This window comes from Lepisma saccharinum, chromosome 16 (genome assembly GCF_977018435.1).
Source record: "Lepisma saccharinum chromosome 16, izLepSacc3.1, whole genome shotgun sequence".
NCBI classification, from domain to species: domain Eukaryota; kingdom Metazoa; phylum Arthropoda; class Insecta; order Zygentoma; family Lepismatidae; genus Lepisma; species Lepisma saccharinum.
In genome coordinates this window covers 23084097-23105128 of record NC_139244.1, presented here as the reverse complement: position 1 = coordinate 23105128, position 21032 = coordinate 23084097, and the positions used below count along the sequence as shown (strand labels likewise).

Sequence of the window (21032 nt, the reverse complement as noted above, 5' to 3'; positions counted from 1 at the left end):
TAGCGAATAACTAAAACAAAGGATGACTATTTCATTATTCTTTATGATCACACCTTCATGCATTCCCCTTAATACAAAATCATTTACACAGCGCAGACTTCAGAGGTGACCCTCGTTGGCTCATGGCATATGAATGCACCATATCCGGTTTCATTATAACATTACAGAATGTTTGCTTTCTTTTTTCAGTTATGGTGTGTAAGAATTCGACAGTACTGCACATTTTTTCCTTTTTTTTTTTTTTTACATAAGTATTGTATACGAGGGTAGACAAGAATTTGTATTCACTTACAGTTGTAAACCACCAGGAAGGTTTCTGACGCAATGCGCAGCAGTGACGACATAACGACTGTTGATTAAAGCGCCTCCACATCGATAGAAGTAGCGGTTGTTGGGAGATCCTTCGCCTGCAAAACACATTTATATTAGTTAGGCATACTATAATAAACTTCACTGCAATAATTTCCAAAACTTGCAATAAACCTTGAAATACCACAAGAGGAAATAGGCGATCATCCAGCTCCCTTGAGGTCTAAAATTATGCAATTGCCGCTCCTGAGAATTCTAAATCTTCCATGAGCATGGTGGCATGATAGTTTAAAATTATCGGCCCCTCCTTCTCCCCTTTCCACAGTTCGAACGTAGTTAATATTTATACAAACTGTAGCAAAACGTATTAGTAGATGTATTCACTTAGAATATTTGAACAATCAAATATAAACATATTTCAACTTAGAGCATGTATTGGAATTATATATCAAATCATTAAAATCAAAATATTACTAATAGTTTTGAACAGAGGAAAGATAACCTGACAGTAATTCATTTTATTATATTAAGATTTTTGTTGTTGCTATTCGATATTAATACTTCTTGCGTGACAATCTGTAGCTAAAATGGTTGTAATTTTGATGGCCGAAAGTAAACTTCAGATTAATTTAAGTACGCTTACCCTACAATGGAAAAAATTGCTTATCAATGTCAATTCTAATCAAAACAAAATCAAGTACCTATATTTGAAACACAAAATGATATTTTTAAATTTGACTATAACAATGAAAGTTTTGATCTGAATTTCATGGTCTATGTAATGTATGCGATATGTTAATAATGAAGCACAATAGTTTTAACTTTTAATGTGTCCTTGCACGGTACATAAAAATTTCGAGTGGATGCCTCATCATAGACAATTACCCCAGAATCCTCAATTAGATTACAAATTACATGATAAAATGTCACACGCTGATACTAATGACATATTGTTAACTTTTTAAGACATGTGACAAGAGTAAAAAATTTGAAAGCTGCAAAAACAATGAACATTCAAGTATAAACATCTAAAGTGTTCAATTAGCTAATTACAACAACCCACATGAATCACAGGCATAAACATCTTTGTTCTTGGCCCATCCGTTTCGGCAAGTGCAATGGGTTTTATCTTCAAAGTTGACAATTGGACAATCTATTGTCGCAGTTGTTCCTTGGCGAGATCCTATCTTACCTGTGTTAATCCTAAACGAGTTGCAGCTAATAAACTACGCATAACGTGGTAATTTCTTCGTTAATCTTGCTAATGATGCTCTTCTTGGTCATTACTACATGTTCTCGTTTTAATTTGTTCACACGTCTTGTTCATATCTTCATGATTGCTTCATTCCAACTTCCTAGAGTTAATGCCTTCATTTTATGTTCATATTTTATCAGGAGTGTTCATCCTTCCCCAAACAAGAACAAACAATTTCTCACACTCTTGAATGTTACGGAATATAACTGTCACGTTTCGTATGTAAATAATCACTAGGTGTCTTCAATGATTATCACTTCGATTTTGTTGTTAATTTGAGTTTGAATATTTTGTGAAACTTTTCATCGCCATACCTTGCAAGAAAATAATTAACACCAGACCCAGTTCGCTCCCGAAAGTTTTCCAAATTACACGGCTCTAAAATTGAAATTTTGTACAAAAACAAAGGTAGCCTTGCCTTTCTTTCGGTATAGATTTTTGGGTGATTCCAAAAGGCATTAATTTTTGTTATCTTGCTCATGTCATGAGAGGAAATTTAACTGGAACAACACGTAAATATTGCTTCTATGCCATGGATGTAAGAGCCTTATTTGTGACAACACTGATAACTCCGAAAATCATAATTTTTTTGTCCGAGATTGCTTAGAAGAGAATAAATTACATGCTAAACACATTTTCATGCATACGAAGTAGCAAAATAATGTAAATGTTATATTTTGAATGATTTTAGCGTTTCTGTAGATTTCACCTTATTTTGCACCACAGAACACCACAAAAATCGTAACATAGATGACACTCTGGTAAAAAAAGTATTCGTTTATGAATACCCAGTTACATACATAGTGACAGGTTCATTGCAAGATGTAATTTCAGGGTTATTTTTTCCATAGCAATTTTAAAACATACATACTATATTTTCTTTTATCAATAGTTGAGCCTCGGCCGGAAAAATATCTCTGAATAAACATTGCAAAATCCTATGCATATTGATTAAATTTTAAAAATAATGAATCAATACGATTTGAATCCTGTCGAAACGCTTTCAGAAGATCTCTTCCCTAATTTGAAATTGCTACAATACTTCGACCTTTATCCCAGCTTTCAACTCCATTACGAAATAACATGCAGGCAAATTGAGGTGAGATTTACAAAAGTTTCTAAGTTACTTACGAACGTAACCTATCAGCGCTATCCATGGATATGCTCCTAGAGCAGCTTCTTTTCCTCCAACAATACGTTCTTCGAGAGAAAGTCCACAACGTTCTGTAGGAAGTAAGTTTCTGTTGCGGTGACTATCAGTGCTTGTCGAGTTACTTCTAGGCACTGGGATAGGTGTTGGTTCTGAGTTATGGTGGAGAGAAACTTTAGTCGTGCTTTGCGTACTGCTGGCTACGTCGGGATGGTAGTCTGGCCTAGATGAGGAATCTGGTTTCAAATCTGGTCCATTAACATTTCCCGGTTTTGGAGTAGGTCTGTGATTAACGCCTGGGTTTGGTCTCATGTCTGGTCTGTGGGGTCCGTCAGGCTTGAAGTCTGGTCTGTGGGGTTCGTCAGGCTTGAAGTCTGGTCTGTGGGGTTCGTCAGGCTTGAAGTCTGGTCTGTGGGGTCCGTCAGGCTTGAAGTCTGGCCTGTGGGGTCCGTCAGGTTTGAAATTGGGTCCGTGAGGTATGTCTGGCTTGAAATCTGGTCTGTGGAACACCCCAGGCTTGAAATCTGTCTCACGGTGGACATCAGGCTTGAAATCCGGACTGTGAAACACGTCAGGCCTGAAATTTGGTCTATGAGTCAAATCTGGCCCTGTCTGTGGTCTGTCTGGATCAAAGTGAAATGGTCTTCTGGGCAAATTAGGAGCGGGCGTGTTTCTTGGGTAATTATTTTCAACGTTAGGTCTTCGTGGAAGATTTGGCAAGACATAAGGTTTGTATGTGGTGTGGGGACCATACGGCCTCGTAGTCGGTCCGTTTGGAGTATAATTCGGCCTAGGGGAGTGGTTGAAGTTGGGCTTTTCCGTATAGTCGTATGGCACGAGTGGTTTGTGAGGGTAAAGGTTGTTTGTGGGGTAGTAACTACCCTCTCCAGGGGAATATCCGCTTCCAGATCTAGTTCCATGGAGGGAGCAGCACACAAGTGGGGTGAAGCCTTGGAACCCACAGGTTGCTCTTCTCAGGATCTCGATGTCAGAGGGAGATACAGGGTGGCGCTTCAGAAGTCCCAACAGGTGAGGGCATTGGTGAATGTCCAGGCAGATTCCCACGCTTCCGTGCTGGGTGATGCAGGAGTCTCGATTTTCCATTCGCGGTGAAAGTTTTCCAACGTCTGGGAATGTGAAGTCGGGGCTCGTCGGGACATTTCTTGAAGGCCATGTTCTTGGCGTGACAGTTTCGGTGTGGAGCCAGTCTACAATGAGAACGAACGTTTTTTAGTAGCTTACTACATAACTTACTCTGAACCATAAACATTTAGTACTGACCTGCAAAAGCTATTCTTTCGACATTGTTCAACTTGAGCCAGGAAGACTAATGTGTCGGTAATGGTAACTGTTAACTTACCACCTCTTTGATTGATTTGGTTTACTTAGCTTATCATTTGTGCCACTTTTGGCTAATCGCGAATGTGGAGATGAGTGATGATTAGAGCCCGGAAGTTCAGGCATTTATTTTCGTTAAAATAGGCAGGCAAAAAGGCATTTATAATGTGGAAAATAGGCACTAAAATTGAAAAAAAGGCAAAATAAACCGAAAAAAGGCACATTTGGAAGTCGCTTACTTTTATCTATAATTTCTGGCAACATGTTAAAATCTACATTGGGAAGAGCATTTCAATTTTCTCCGTCTTGATTGCACATAACTACAAGGCGTTTTTTTTAATTACTCAACATTCATTGATAGTAGTCTGTCAGAGAGAATGTTTTTCATAATAGAAAATTATATTTCTACTTCGACAGAAGTTATTGGAGCATACATAAAACAAGCTAATGAAGCTGGACGCATTTCGGTAACAGCATTTTCACCTTTTAGAATATCACAAATTGTTTTCAATTGTTTCAAGTCCTCATTTGCACTCACTACCCGTTTGCACTTTTCCGCAACAGCTGACCGACCCCTTTTCTCCTGGCACTTCCATCAACTGCTGCATAGATTCCTCGTACATTTTCATGCATGCTACAAAGTGTTTTTTTAAGTTCTGTAATTGTAATTGTCTCTGGGAATGCACCATAATGTGCAAAAATAAACTTTAATAGCACAGGAGCTTTTTCACTTCACGAATTGAAGCCGCTTCATTTTCTGGAAGAGCACTGATTTTTTTAAAGCTTGTTAGCATAATATATAGCTGCTGATATCCAGGTTCCCCATCTGGTCAAGACTGGTTGCGGAGGTAAACTAAGCTCAGATGCAACTTCCTTAAATTTTCGGGTTCGAGAGGGAGATTTCAGAAATATCTTCTTTGTGTTCGAAATCAACCTGTCCACTTCAGCAGTCAATCATACACAAGGAAATGTTAACTGAAAGACAATATCCTAACTGAGCATCAAATACATTTTTCTCACACTTTTCTCCTTCAGCAATGTTGAAACATACATGAGTTCAATATTACTTAAATAAGGCGAAAATTATTCACATAATAAACGAAAGAAAAATAAATGCCAACAACGTTTTTTGGGAGAAAAATAATTTATATACACATTTTTTTAAAAAAAAAATGGTCAAATTTAATTGAAAAAGGCAAAAAAAGGCATTATAATTAAAAATAGGCAGTGGGGTCCCAAATAGGCAAAATAGGCAAAATGAAAAGGCTTCTAAAACATTCGAAACAACATGAGAAACGTATATCCGGAAAAATTTTATCAATATATGCAGTGGATAAAAAGAGGCATTTTGCCAAACTTCCGGGCTCTAGTGATGATATGATGAAATTGATGAAGTGAAGGGACATTGACAAGAAATGTGGGACCCCTGGCATCGCAGCGCTCTGTTAACCAGACCTCCACGGAGGCCTTAGTAAACTGTGTTACGGACTTGTTTCCGAGTCAAACACTAGAAATTGAGTAGAATTTTCTTTAGCACATTAATGCAGTTGTGTACTTAACTCTTGACATATGAAGTTTTTCTATTGTCTTAGAGAACATTTTTGGAACTCTGTGAATTTATCACTCACATAACAAAATTTACTACCCTTGATTATCAAATTATTTGCGATAATTCCATTACAGTAAATTACAGTTTATACTTACGGCTGATAACAGTGTTCTCTAGGAAAATTAGTATGTTGAGGAGGAAGGTGAATGGCGCCATCTACCTTCGACTGCTTCACCTAAAAAAAATAAGAACGAAAGTGTGAAAAATAACAAGACTATGCTTGCAAGTTATCTTCATTTGGAACAAAATGTTTGCAGACTAAGGATAATAGTACACCTTCAAAGATAAAATGAAAGTATTTTTATATCACGTCATATTACAAAACGAAAAGCATGCATGCACTGGCTCATTGTCGAACAGTAGTCTTGAAAGGAAAGTATGACCTATCTTGCAATGACGTCACCAGAAAATGTATTTCGGTTGGACGAATATTCGCAGGTGAGATCTGCATCGGGTTTTATAGCTCCCTTTCTCCTTCTGTATTTTCCTTCTGACAACCATATGTCAAGTCCACGTGGAGCCCAGTATATCCTCCCTCAAACCTTTCCCACCAATAGCGTCCGTTTTAGGAACTGACAGTATTTGTCACGTCCACGTGGAGTAAATGAAATGTTGCCAATTCAGTTTCTTTAGAGATTTCATAACGTGAGGTTGCGGTTATGATTGTGTTGTGTTATTTTTTATTTTTATATACAATGTGGACACCTTGGGAGCAGTGTTGCCACATGAAGGGAAATTTCCCTTTTGCAGGGAAATTCGGACCGAAATTTTAGCCAAAAGGGAAAAGGCAATTTCGATGAAAAATGCCACAATTGCAGGGAAATTTTAAGGTCATCTGACTACATTATCAGAGTTTATGTTAATTTCGAATTAATTATCTACATTTTTATGTTTTGATTGATATGTTGTTTAAAGTCCACTTTATGCACAGTATACAGTTTAAAGTGGGATCCGAACCACTTGTGCCTCCACCGGGTATCGAACCCGGGACCCCTTGATTACAAGGCGACGACGCTACCACTGCGCCATCGGGGAGGCCCTACATTTTTGTGTTATTTATTTTGCTATTCCTACTTGTTTCTGCTCCTTTAAGTTTATTGTACGTTGCTTTTATGCATCTTGAGATAAATAGTAACTATGAGGATTAACGATTAATGGGATTCCCGACCAGGATACAAACCTGGGACATCTGGTCAGGAAGTGATGAAACTGAAATGTGAAAATGTTTTAAAATATTTCTTATTCAAACGATTAAGGAATTCAACGGAATACTTAACTACGTACTACTACTGCTTCCACCACCACCACTAATAATGCTGCTGCTGCTACTACTACTACTACTAATTATTATTATTATTATATAATTTGCTTAGGTGAAGGGAAAAATTGGTTCAAAAAGGGAAATTTTGGCCCTTGGAAAGTGAAATTGTGCCCTTATATTGTGGCAACACTGCTTATTAGTGTAACGTCGTCGCAATTCGTGTTGGATGTTTCAACACTGCAGGTAAAAGTGACAACAGAGCTTTTCAGAAAAACATGTCCTGTCTCGAAATCAGATACCCGTCCGGTCGGCTTCCTCTCGAGCTATGTCAAAGATACCGAACTGGCGTTCGAATCAGGACTTGAACTTTACTAGACTTACAATTAAAAGTGGAATTCCAGTCACTGTGCAATGTCCTTCCATCCTGGAATTGAACTTGTGACCTCTTGGTTGCAAGGGGAATAGCCACTATACTATCGGGAAGCTCAACATTACGTCCATTCACATACGTGAAATTACGCCACTCACACGTAATTGTAATGCGTATGTAACTTTATGTGCAGTGCGAGTTGTAACGCAGCATAAGTGTTAACGATACGATGTAGAACTCTGATATAGGTAGTTTTCTTTATACTGGTATTACATTGAATCATGAAAGAGAATATTATCTATTTGCTGAGCTTAGCCAGTGGGATCAGCGTAGCATGGCCAGTGAGGTCCATAAACAACCACCCATGCATATTTATACGCAGTATACACAGTTTCAATGACATTACAGAAGTAACTATATTTTTCATTTAAAAAAATCGGAAACTTCAGTTACGTGTTGTTGCATATTCTATTTAATCTGTTTTACAATTAAGCTGGACTCACACTGGAGCGTGGGCGTGATGAAGTGAAATTCTTCGATTCTAGTGGTTTTACTTCTATACTCTGGGATACTCTTGAGATATAATACCATTATTAGTGCCAAGCTCACACCGATAACAGCCGATATTTTTCAGGCAGTGTGTATCCAGCTTTACAATATATTTCTTCTTTTCAGCACGTATTAAATCCTAATACACAAATAGAACTAGAGTATAATGTTTATTTTGTTTAGTTTAATTACGAATGTTTTGTCTATATTTGCTTCATAATGTAATTTCTACAATATTTCCAATATTTCGTAACGATAATCGTATTTTTTTCTATTGCTTTGAGTGGTCGGTGCTGGGGGGGGGGGGCAAAATATTTTCAGGGAGTTTGTCGAAGTCGGCAAATGCCCCTTGTTTTATGGACCAGTACGCATCTGTCCTTTCGTCATTGTCATCCTTCTATGTGATGAAATTATAAAAGTTTTTGGTTGCTCACGTGTAAAGGTTCAAGGTGCTTGATTCAAGTTACAAATTGACTTTTTACTGCACAAAATTAAACACTGATAGCTCACAAGAAGAAAACATGGATATTTGATGTTTCTCGAACATTATCCCACACATGGCGTTCAAATCCATACAAAAAAGTGCACATGAGCTTGTAATTCCACTAGCCGTATAGTAGGAAGATGCAGGTATGAAGAGGCTGGTGAAATCTAAGCCAAACAATTACAAGTGCATGAAGTGTAGAATCACAGACAAATGTATTACCTTTGTCTGTGGTAGAATCAGGCGCGTGCCCAGGATTTTCGTAAGGGGAGGGTTATGAATCCAACACATTTTCCAGTTCACAGGTCAAATTTCTTGTAATAAATTAGATAATTAATATACTTGGATTTTACCCCAATGAACGCAATCAATGTATTTGCTATGGATGCTTCATGTTTTTATTGCATCATATAAAAGCACCTGCTTGAATATTTCCAAATTATTAATATTTTATATTTAATTGCTCATCGTGGGTGAAAGAAAGAGGAGGAGGGATTCCTTCAGTTCGCATTCTAAGGGTTACGGATATTTTCTTGACCATACTGAGTAGGGAATTCTCCTTCCTTTTCAGTGACTAAGGAATGAATGAATGCTTGTGCATTGCTGTAACTCAACTCCAATATTATCAAAAGTAATTGAAGAAGCAATACATTTCTCATTGCCAAATGTAAACATTTTACAATATTGGCAATTTATGAAATAAAATGTATTTCTGCTTTGAATTTTTTTAAATGACGAAACCAATGGGGGGGGTTTAACCCCCACCAACCCCCCCCCTTGGGCACGCCACTGGGTAGAATGCATTAGCTGTAATTGAAGACAAATAGAAACATCACAGGCTTTGTGTTCTCTTGCGGGCGTCAAGAGCTAACATTATTCAGTCATCTGTAAAATAACAGCAACAGATAACGTATAGTGAACTAAAAATTAAAGTTCTCTGCCGTTGTAGGGATTAACATGGGAATGTCCTGCAATGGCTGGACGTGTTCTACAGAAAATTAATCAGAAAACTGATTGCGGGACTAAAAACTATTACTAAAACTATTGAGAGAGAAAGAGACATTAAGCAATAGGGAAATACAGAAAGAAAGAGCAAAGATGAAACTAGAAAGACATACAGGGAGATAGAAGAAAGAAAGTACAATGGGAGAATAAAACTAGAAGAGAGAGACAGAAGGAAACAAAGAAAGAAAGAAGGAGAAAAGATGAAGCTAGAAAGCAAGCATGTAGCCAGGGGGAGGGCTAAGGGGGTTGAAGCCCTCCCGAAATCCTACAAATATATAATTTAAATGTTATTTGTATTGTTAATAACAGAAATAAAGTTATAACCACAGTAAAAACTACATTACATCAAACAAAAAAGTTTAGTGTATAATAGAGGAACGAGGTTATATTTTTATATTCTACGATTTAATCCAAGGAATAAATGGATTAACGCACAGCTTCCCAAAATTATAGTTTTCTTTGTGAGAGGTTATAGAATATAAACTTTATGAGTAAAATTTACCAGTAACTGTTAAAGCCTTTTTTAACGATTCTGTAAAAGTTAATAACAAAACACAATAACTATGATTTTCAGTACACTAACTACAAAATATAAGAAAAATAATGGACAACAATTGTGTTAGATATTCACTGATACAGTGGAGTAGCATAGTATCTCAATTTATGTAATAATAACAACAAATTTAGATTCAAATTGGTATATTTTTAATAACTTATAATAGTTATTATTGCAAAATAACAATAATTATTATTGTCATTATCATTTGTACTAATCAAGTTTTATCTATGGCTTGACCCCCTCTACAAATATTTCTTTCGACGCCCGTGCTGACGTGCCCGAAATAAAATTCTGGCTACGGGCCTGCTAGACATACATAGACAGTAAAATTAGAGAATGAAACGAGAAGAGAGTGAGACATAAAACTGATAGAAGAATAAAGAAAGAAAGCGAAAAGATGAAGCTAGAAAGACATACAAGGAGATAGAGAAAAGAAAGTAAAAATGGAGAATGAAACGGAAGAAGAAGAGAGAGAGAGAGAGAGAGAGAGAGAGAGAGAGAAATGTATGTAGAACTAAGGGCAGAGATAGAAATCGATAGAGAAACAGAGGGAAAGAGAGAGAGAGAGAGAGAGAAATGATGATAGAATGAGTTACAGAAAGATAACAGAGAGGAAATGAAAAAGAGTGAAACGAGGGGTCATACATAACCTCACACTTTAACACAGATTTTTCTTATTTAGAAAAAAGACGTCAACATGTAGGGCACACTGCTGCAAAGAAAGGAAGACACCTTTCCCTTACGAAAATTCTTGGACACAGAGAAATATTTGTATATCCAGAAAATATCACATTGCTTGATGAAAAGGGGTCAAAGTTAAATATGAGTTACTGAGGGATACATTATTTATCTAGTATGCCTTTCACCTGGTGCATTGGGAAGAAGGTCACAGAAACCTACAATAATAATGATAAGTATATTTTCTATGGCTGAGTTGTCACTTGCCAGTTCCGACGAGACAATGAAAAATGCAAGGATGAAATGTTTCCCGAGAGCGACGATAGATGGCAGGAAAAGAAGAAGCCTTTTCACTAATCAACGATAGAGAAGAAGAAGGCTTTTCACTAAATCAATGATAGAAAAGAAGAAGAAGCTTTTTCCCAAAATAGAAGGAAGGAAAAGAAGAACAAGCCTTTCTTATTGGAAGGATAATCCATTTCTATTTGAAGAAGATTAAGAAGAAGATTTCCTTTCAATGATACATACATACATATATACATATATATATAACCGATGTAATTTTTGAATCAATATATATATATATATATATTTTATTGTACATACAAGCTTTTTCTCTGTATTGTGTACAGTTTTCAGAATATAGATCCGCATTTAACTATATCCTCTTGGCTATAAAACGCTTTCTTATTTGGAATTCTCGAATAAAGAACCTATCCCCTGAGATTAAGATATTTCTATAGCCGTGGTAGACAACATTTAAGTACATACCCCCAGGGTCGTATCAGAGTCGACACTATTTTGAACCGATACCTGAAAATTGTATTAATTAAAAGTTGTTCAAAATATCGATTAATATTAGTGTGTAAGCATTCCACTCTGATTATATGCATCAATTTACCAAGATTTTTGTTTTGAAATATTCAAGAATTAGAGAATATTAAACTACATGTTATGTTATCACAAAATACATTATTTTTTGCACAAAACTGTTCAAAATAAGAAGAAACTTCGAATTTGGCACAATTTCCAGGATATTCAGACTTAACGAAAAAGTATAGTGCGACGTTTTTGTGGAGCCCGTGAAAGAGCAGAATGCCGGAAAAGTATCGGACGATACCGGTAAATATATTCCAACCGATACTTTGATATACAGTAAAACTTCGTTAATCCGGACAGGCAAAAGGCGAAAGAAGAAAGCAGAATGCAAAGTTTTAAATGTGACTAGAAGTCAACAAGAGAACTTCCCAAATAAAAGGCAGTCAACCACTGATGAAATTCTGTTTCTCGCAGACTTTGTAATGTACTGTATAGTGTATTTAGGCCTATGCTCTTTTTTAAATACACCATAATAAACTTGTTTTGTTGCTATAAACGGAGTTTTAGGGTCAAGTGCCCATATTTCGGATACTTAATTTCAAATTAGATTTTCAGTACCTAAATGTAAACAAAATAAGCCATAAATGTGTTGATAAACATTGAACATATATTTATTAATGTTTCTGAAAGTTATATTAACATTTATAAGAAATACTTGGTATATTTTATGAAACAAAGAATTGTATGCATATTTTTAGTCTGACAAAAAGGTTGCCTAATATCGGATAGGGTATTTCCTAATTTCGGATCGGGTTACTAATGAGTATTTGGAAAGTGTGCACAATTTCGGATAGTCGAAATTAGGTACCCGTGTAGCATCCGAAATTAGGAAACCCAGTCGCATATTCAATATGGCGATTCTGTGCGTTCCCCCTCTGTTATAATGTGACTGAAACTACGTAATAATGTTTGCTGAATCTCTCAAGATTATATAAAATTTAGACAGAAGTGAGTAAATACTAAACTTCCAGTTGTAGGCCTTAAGTTTGGATGGTGAAATATTACATCAAAACTCCGGAAAAGTCAGAAATATCAGCCACACACTAAAGAAACATTGCTCAAGGTCACGCACAAGGGTGAAACTTTGGGACGAAGTAGCGTGTTAGTTGGCACTATCTGCACTTCGGCGCTGCTGTTCTAAGGTGGAAATTTCTTGGTATCCGAAATTAGGAACCTATCCGAAATATGGGCACTTGACCCTAATGCACATTCTACTGTTCTTTTAGGTTATTTCAATTAATCCGGACTTTCGTTAAGCCGGCCAACTTATCCCCCCATTAGTCCGGATTAACGAGGTTATACTGTACCGATACCAGCGGCATTGGCTCATCCCTAATATTTTCCCGATTGTATATAAACGATACTTGACCCGTTACAAAGATTTCTGGCTACGCTGATGCCTGGAAGTAATTATTGGCTTTGTGTGCGCCCATAATTTAATTATTCTTCCGAATACCCAAGTTTTTCTTTTCTTTTAACTACAAGTTAGAAACACTGATGTAGCAAAACTGATATACCGACGGAAACAGCATTTCCGTGCAAGTTACACACTCTTCCTACCATTCACGTGTTTATAAAACTTCTGATAAGTAGCTGGAGTGCTAGGGAAAAAACTTCATCAGAATCGTGTTGCCAAGATATAGGAAAAATATTTGGGTCAAACAGATGACGTCAGATGTAATTGCTCGTTGTAGCATATTAAGGGATTGCCGAAGGCTCAGAGACGATCTGAGAAAGTTGCACATGATTCATGAAGAACTTCTCACCCTCAGCTGTCCTGAGTTTTTTCCACACAAAATCCCACGGAATTTTCCACGCAATGTTGCTGCCTGAACGGAAATTTCCCTCAGTAAAGCTAAATTCAGTGATATTTAACTGAAAGGGAATTTTTATGAAAATAACCATGTCGCATCAGGAATTTGAAGATCCATTGCTTCAATGGTTGTATTGAACTTATTTTGTTTCGTTGGGGAGGAGGGGGGAGGGATTAATTTCTGAACTCGGGGGTAAACAGGAAATACAACATATACTACCCAATACAGAGCCGCGCCCAGAGAAAAAATTCAGGAGTCTTGACTCTCTCTCTCTCTCGCACCATACCGTGAGAGATGTAGAGGTAGGATCCACCCATTCTCGATCTCTGTCATATTGGAAGTGCTGGGATCAACACAACGCTCCATGCCCTCAAAACAATTGCTGAAGCTTTGAGAAAAAATTGTTTTGTTTGATTTATTTTATTTTACTTCGCGTTTTGTGCCTCTTGGCTAATTTGCTAAGATGGAGATGAGTGATGAAATGATGAAACTGATGAATGGACATTCACAAACAACCATGCTCGAGCGGGATTCGAACCAGGGATGTGCTAACCACTCAGCCACAGGGTCCGGCGAGAAAAAAATTGTTTGACGTTAATGTAGCATAGCCTTTCTGCATCTTTTGGCTCATCGTGGCGATGAAGATGAGTAATCATTAGTGAAATGTGATAAAGATATAGAAAAGTAACATCAAGGCCTAGTATGAGACACGAACCCGTAACCTTCGATGCCCAGATTGTGAGTTGACCAGTTTGAAGCCCTTGAGCATTAAAGCACACAAGGCCAAAAATCACGTTGAATTTCAAACAGCATTATACCTAATAAGCACGTAAAATTACTATCAGCAACGACGTCATGACGCGATAACTGGTAGCTCATGAAACCATCATTGAATCTATGTAACATCTCCGCGAGCTAAAAAAAAAAAAAAGAGAGAGAGATAAAACGTTCATAACAATTTATTCATAATGACCGCAAAATTTTTCACATTCTCGAGGGTGTACGAGAGTCACCATAACCAACTTCCTCTTCCATTGAAATTAAAATACAGTAAAACCTCATTAATCCGAACCCCGATAAGCAGGACTTAATCCGGACAGGCAACAGGCCAAAGAAGAAAGCAGAATGCAAGGTTTTAAATGTGGCTAGAAGTCAACAAGAGAACTCCCAAAGAAAGGCCATTCAACCACTGATGAAATTCTGTTTCCCGCAGACTTTGTATTGTACTGTATAGTGTATTTAAGCCTATGCCCTTTACATACACCATAATAAACATGTTTTGTTGCTATAAACGGAGCTCTAATCCAATTTCTACTGTTCTTTTAGGTTATTTCAGTTGACTTTCATTAAACCGGTCAACTTATCCCCCCCAATTAGTCCGGATTAACGAGGTTTTACTGTACTGTGCATATTTGACTGGGAGAATTAAGTCTAAAACACAGTGTTTTAATTCGAAGGTTCGAGCCACAGAAGGTTCCAGGTTCATCAATTTCATCTCATCATAATTCATCATAATTGTCGTAATTAGCCGAAAGGAACAGAAAAGCGACTTAAAATGAGAATTGTGCATACAAAATTATTCAAAGCATGATTGTTTCACAACTTTTGAAGTGTCACTCCCCTCCTATAATCCGATTTGTCGTCTTGGTGAGTCTCCTTAGAGCTTCACGTTCTGAAATCAGAGTACGAGTAAGTAAAGTGTATTAATTAAAAGCTTGCAGGTTATTTATTTTTTAAAAAAATAATTTCGTATAACTTATGGTTCCAGAATACTACTTTTTTCACACACAGGTTCGACTTTCAAGTAGTTACAGTACTTTCCTTAAATTGATTTTTTGTTGTTATTGATTTGCTTTAGTTTACTTCGCTTTTTGTGCCACTTTTGGCTCATTTGCAAAGATGGGGATGAGTGATGATGTGATGAATGGGCACTCAAACATCCATGCCCAGGCCGGGATTCGAACCCAGCACCCTTGGCGTCGTAGCGCGGGTGCTTAAAATTAAAGTTCTCGTTCTGAAATTTGTTGATTAATACTAACAAATATCTATTGATTAATACTAACAAATATCTATGTCCTCCCTCCTTGGAAGGGAGGTTTTTTTATTTCCCCGAATGTAAAAGAATTTATGAGGAGGGGGGTTTGGCAGATAATTGCGTTTTGGTGGTTTCTTTATCTTCTTTTCACTTTCTTTTTTCTACTTTCTCCATATTCTTTTCTATCATTTTGTCTATTTCTTTCTTTTTTATATTCTCTCTCTCTCTCTTCTTTGTAGTCTCTTTCTCTCCAATTCCTTTCCTTCCCTTTTTATATTCCCCTTTCTCATTCTTTTTCCTCTCTTTATCTGTCTCGTTCGATTTCTCTGTCTTCCTGCGAATATTGACTTAGTTCCAGTGATGTGCGTCTACGCGTAAACAACGATAGTCTACATTCTACACGTAGACTATTTTATACACGTAGATGACGTAATCTATGTAAACAACATGGCGAAAGGTGGAAACTTAGCAAAGGGCGCCGTGGAATTAAAATAAAATTAACTGCGTATCAGTTGCTAATGTGTGAGGAGAACTTTTCATACTCTTTCTTCCAAATTCGAATAATTTCTCACCTAGGAAGAAACCTAATATAGGAAATAATCTAGTGTTTTATGGGGAAAAGACCACTCTTACCTCACGACTGCCATCTGTTGTTGTTTTTTGCATACTATTTATCTTCTTCCATAGTTGGTAATTGAAGAGAAGATAAATTTTGTTGTAAATAGGATTCTTTTCATTTCGTTAGGAACCAATACAGTTGAAAATGTCACTTTCCTTTCATGAAACTCTTGAAAATTAATTCTAATGCACTTTAGATTGTCTACGTAGTCTATGTAAACTACAACCCAATGTAATCTACGCGTAGATTACGTGTAGACAACGCATGTAGACGTAAACTTATAGTCTACGGCACATCACTGCTTAGTTCTTGACTCTGTTAATTTTACATCCCTTTTCTGCCACTTTTGGCTAATCGAGAAGATGAGGATGAATGCTGATGAGACGAGATGGATGAATGGACAACCACAAACAGATACGGACAACACACAACTCCCACAGGGAAATACTGGCCATAGGTCTAGGCACCAGAGCCTCGTTAGTCTGCAAATGCAGTCCAGGGTGTACTATGTGGAAGGAAGGTTGACATTTGGGTGTGTCTAAAAAAGACACACTAAGTTTCTTTCCGCGAATATAGATCCACAATAAACATTTTCATTAGAATTAAAATGCTATTACAATGCGCGACGGCCCTTGAAGTTTGAAGCAACGAAATTCCCCCCCTTCCCCTCCAACCCCCTTCAAATCGAACACAAGCAGACTTAAATAAAGAAAAGTAAAACAAAAGAGCACTGGTACTTCATCCCACATCCCGAAATTCACTTCCATCAGAATTTGGAATGGAATTTAACAGTGAGAGCATTACTCCCGGACATCTGACATCTCCCGTTAAAGAATGTGCTGAAACTTATCTTTCGAGAACTTTGGGGTGGAAGACCTTTATGCTTGACCAAGTAAACAAGGCTGAATTGGTCAACTGTGACATTCTTTAGTTAAATTAAGATTCGGAATATATTTAGACCTCGGCAGCCTTCGTTCGGCAATGTGGAAATACTCGTAACATTAGTGAGTGCTAGAAACCGTCACTTACCTTGTTTCTTGGTGACAATCCACAGAAAGAACTGGACAGTCGTGTGAGGTCCGATCGAAATGAATCAGCGTCGGAAACCATCCGCATTGCTGGTGAACTAATTTGTAAAGCATCCACTGCACATTATTGTTCACAAGACGAAAGATGGGCCATTGTTAGTCATGGTAAAAACCCCTCCGGCAACCACTGGTGCACTCAAATAATAACCGATAGAGCTTCGTGCACAGAAATCCGGCAATACATCCACGTCCGTGTTGTTATCTGAAGTTAACATCGGCATCTGGCCAAACCCAACGTAGACATTGCCTTTTCGTCACAAACGTAGGCGCCCCCACAAGTCCGTTGGCTCTTGTGTCGTCACTGCACAACCCCAGACACAATTACTTGTGTGTTACTTATGCATGTGGTTTGATCGTGTGCTTGGGACGAAAGTAGGGGGGAGAGAGTGTAACGTGTCTTCCGCACTCGGTCTGCTTTTCGCCGTCAGTTGTTGGCTTTTCCCAACTTCCGTCAAAACGGGTGACTCACTTGATGTGCATTTGTGCTTTGTGTTATCAAACGGTTCCAATGGACTCTTAGCCTTTCCGCGGATAAGCCTGTACGTTTTCTACCCCGTAGGAATTCCGCACAGTAAAATACTCATAACCTCACGCAACGTAGTAATAAGAACAATAAAAAAACACATTTTACATCGTGACGATTCCTTTAGGTCACACACAAAGAGCAAGGTCGTCTGCCCCTTCCTCCCCCCAAATGTACGACATTGTTGTTACGTGCCTTGCATTCACAGGGCGGATAATCCAAGGGGAATTTTGAGGGATTCCCCCTAATAATCAGACCGTGACGTCTAGGGATCACGTCATTCTATGCATGTGACGTAATTACGACGATGTAGTGCACAGTAAACCGGTCTGTTATTAATTTGCTCCAACTGGTAGCAAGGTGATCTGCCTTTGCTCATGAACAACGGTGTTCCACATCAGAGGGAGAGCAATTGCAGCAAATTTTGGGCGTGGCCACCTGGGGGAGGGGCAGAGGGGCTCTAGCCACTTTGCTGCCTACCCAAATACATATAAATTTTAAGAATCATTCATAAAGGCTCAAGAAGTACATACGTATTGAAGCTGAAGAGAAAATGAAAGAAGGAATAAAATAATTAAAGAAAGAGAAGGAATAGAAGAGAGAGAGGAAGATAGAAAGAGATAGTAAAGTAGAGGAAGATAGTAGCAGAGGCAGAGTGGGGAAAGTGGGGGAGAGAGAGGTAAGAAGAAAAAGGCGGAGATAAAGATAGAAAAAGAGAAGATGGAAATACGAAAATAGAGGAAGGATATAGTTAAGAGTGACAAAAAGGAAGAGAGAGAGAAATAGACGCGGAGGAAGAAAGGGTGAAGCAAATGAGGAAAAAGAGTGAGAAAGATAGAAATGTGCAAAGAACTATAGAAACAGTATGAAATAAATAATTGACTGATTTGGTTTATTTTATTTTTCATTTTTGCCAATTTTGGCAGTTCACAAGATGAGGATGAGTGATACTATGATGAAATAGGGACTCATAAAGAACACCCATGCGAAGGTAAGATTTCGAACCCGGGACCCCTGGCGCCGTAGGGCACTTGCTAACCACTTCCCTACGGAGGTCGGAGAAAGAAAGAGTGTTTGGTTTGATTGATTGAGTTGGTGTTCTAAGTTCACTTTATGCAGAGGAAGGCTAATCGGCACTAGACCTACAGTTTAAAGTGGGATCCAAACCACTATATGTGCCAGTAGTAGAGGAACGCGCTAACGTCGGTCGCTGCATGGGTGGTCTTTAATTTGCACGTACTTATAACTAATTTGCACGGGTTTTAATTAATTCGCATGTACTTAGAACTAATTTGCATGTACTTAGAGTACTTTACATTTATGTGTTTGCTTGTTTATAACTTTTTATGAATATATAATTATTTATTTTATGAGAAATATGTATATAGAAGGTAATTAGAGGTACTAAACGCTATGCATATGGTTTTATATTCATTACTGCAAAGTATGTAATGTATAAATCGATAATATTAATGTTTATAATATTGAAAATAAGTTTTCTATGGTTTATGAACCGCTATGAACGGTGGTAATGGGTGTAAGTACAGGTTCAATTACGATTGGGGACGGTCCCGGTACTCGAACCCACGATATGTAATATTATTAATTAGTACTATGTAATAATGTATGTTATTATGGTATGAAACACGATGATCTCACACGCTAGACAGAAGACTGTCTCAGAATCTCGACTCCGCTCTGATGCCAGACAGAGAGAATGAATTAATATTCAGCGCAGGTAGAGGAGAAAGGAATTTGGGGGAACTGCGTTCAAGGTCAAATGACGTCAGAACGCTAGGACAAAGAAGGAACCCAATTGACCAATCAGAGATCGCGTCGGTAGGTTTTTAGAACCGGTTTTTTCAAGGTTAACCAGTACGCAAGAACAGAGGAAAGCTATGCAATACTGTAGGGCAGGGGAGGGATTGAACCAGACAACAAAGGATGTCTGAGAATGCGCAGCAAGGGTCAAATCTCTGAAGCTATGCGGTTTCCGCCGCCAATTAATATTCCGCTCAGGTTTGCCTCCAAGGCACAGGACGCTTTAGCGCAGGTTTTTTTTTATCTGTACTATGAGGAAGGGAGAGCTATTAGGGACGGGGCCTACAGTTTTCACCATTTGCTTTTATCACGGGGTAACGAACCTAGGACCCTTTGATTATTGATTTAGGTAGTAAATGTATGTTACTGTGTGCTATTTAACTTAATTTTGAGTTTATTTTTTACCAAACTTTGACTTTATGTCAAACATTTTCACAGCTTATTCTTATTTTTACCAAAATAACACTATTTATACTATTTAGGCAACATTTTTTATTAAATTTTGGACTCACAAAAAGACATTTTCTAAACTTTTAACTTATTATTTTACAACTTTATGTTAATTTTTACCAAAAGAACACTATTTGTACTAATCAGCAACATTTTTTATTAAATTTTGGACTCACAAAGACATTTTTTCAACTTTTAACTTATTATTTTACAACTTTAAGTTAATTTTTTACCAAAATAACACTATTTGTACTATTCAAGCAACATTTTTTATTAAATTTTGGACTCACAAAGACATTTTTTCTACGTTTAACTTATTATTTTACAACTTTATATTAATTTTTTACCAAAATAACACTATTTGTACTAATCAGGCAACATTTTTTATTAAATTTTGGACTCACAAAGACATTTCTTCAACTTTTAACTTATTATTTTACAACTTTATGTTAATTTTTACCAAAATAACACTATTTGTACTATTCAGGCAACATTTTTTATTAAATTTTGTATTTACAAAGAGATTTTTTCAATTTTTAATTTATTATTTACAAGTTTATGCCTATTTTTTACTCAAATAACACAATTCTATCTGTTCAGGAAAGACTTTTAGTTACATTTTCGACACACAGAGTGTGTGATCTCAACTTCTATCTGTTTATTTCACAAGTTTAGGCTTATTATTACCAAAATAATACAATTCAATCTGTTCAGAAAAGACTTTTAGTCGCATTTTCGACACACAAAGTGTGTGTTCTCAACTTCTATCTGTTTATTTCACAAGTTTAGGCTTATTATTACTCAAATAACACAATTCTATCTGTTCAGGAAAGATTTTTAGTTACATTTTCGACACACAAAGTGTGTGTTCTCAACTTTTATTTGTTTATTTTACAAGTTTAGCCTAGTATTTACTCAAATGACACTATTTATATTATTCAGGCACCATTTTTTATTACATTTTGGACTCTCAAAGACACACACACACACACACACACACCCACACACACACACACACACACAGAGAGAGAGAGAGAGAGAGAGAGAGAGAGAGAGAGAGAGAGATTTTTTCCAAGTTTACAGGATTATTCTCTAGTTTACTCAAATAACACAATTTAGATGTGTTTTGAATTATATTTTGGATGCAAAAGTATGTTTTGACAAGTTCTACCTTTTTATTTTACAAGTTTAGGCTTATTATTACTCAAATAACACAATTTAATCCAGTCAGGAAGG

General features: G+C 37.1%; 1 protein-coding gene across 1 annotated transcript in view; it reads right to left on the bottom strand.

The window, feature by feature from the left end:
- Window positions 1-17507, bottom strand: part of LOC146000339 (uncharacterized) — a 40212-nt gene extending 22705 nt beyond the window's left edge. Inside the window, exons 1-4 of the mRNA XM_083137868.1 lie at window positions 16944-17507; window positions 5757-5836; window positions 2696-3922; window positions 293-407 (exon numbers count right to left, since the gene is read on the bottom strand). Of these exons, the coding sequence (XP_082993994.1) occupies window positions 293-407; window positions 2696-3922; window positions 5757-5817 (1403 nt within the window). The 5' untranslated portion in view covers window positions 5818-5836; window positions 16944-17507. The remainder of the gene's footprint in view (window positions 1-292; window positions 408-2695; window positions 3923-5756; window positions 5837-16943) is intronic.
- Between the last annotated feature and the right edge of the window lie 3525 nt (window positions 17508-21032).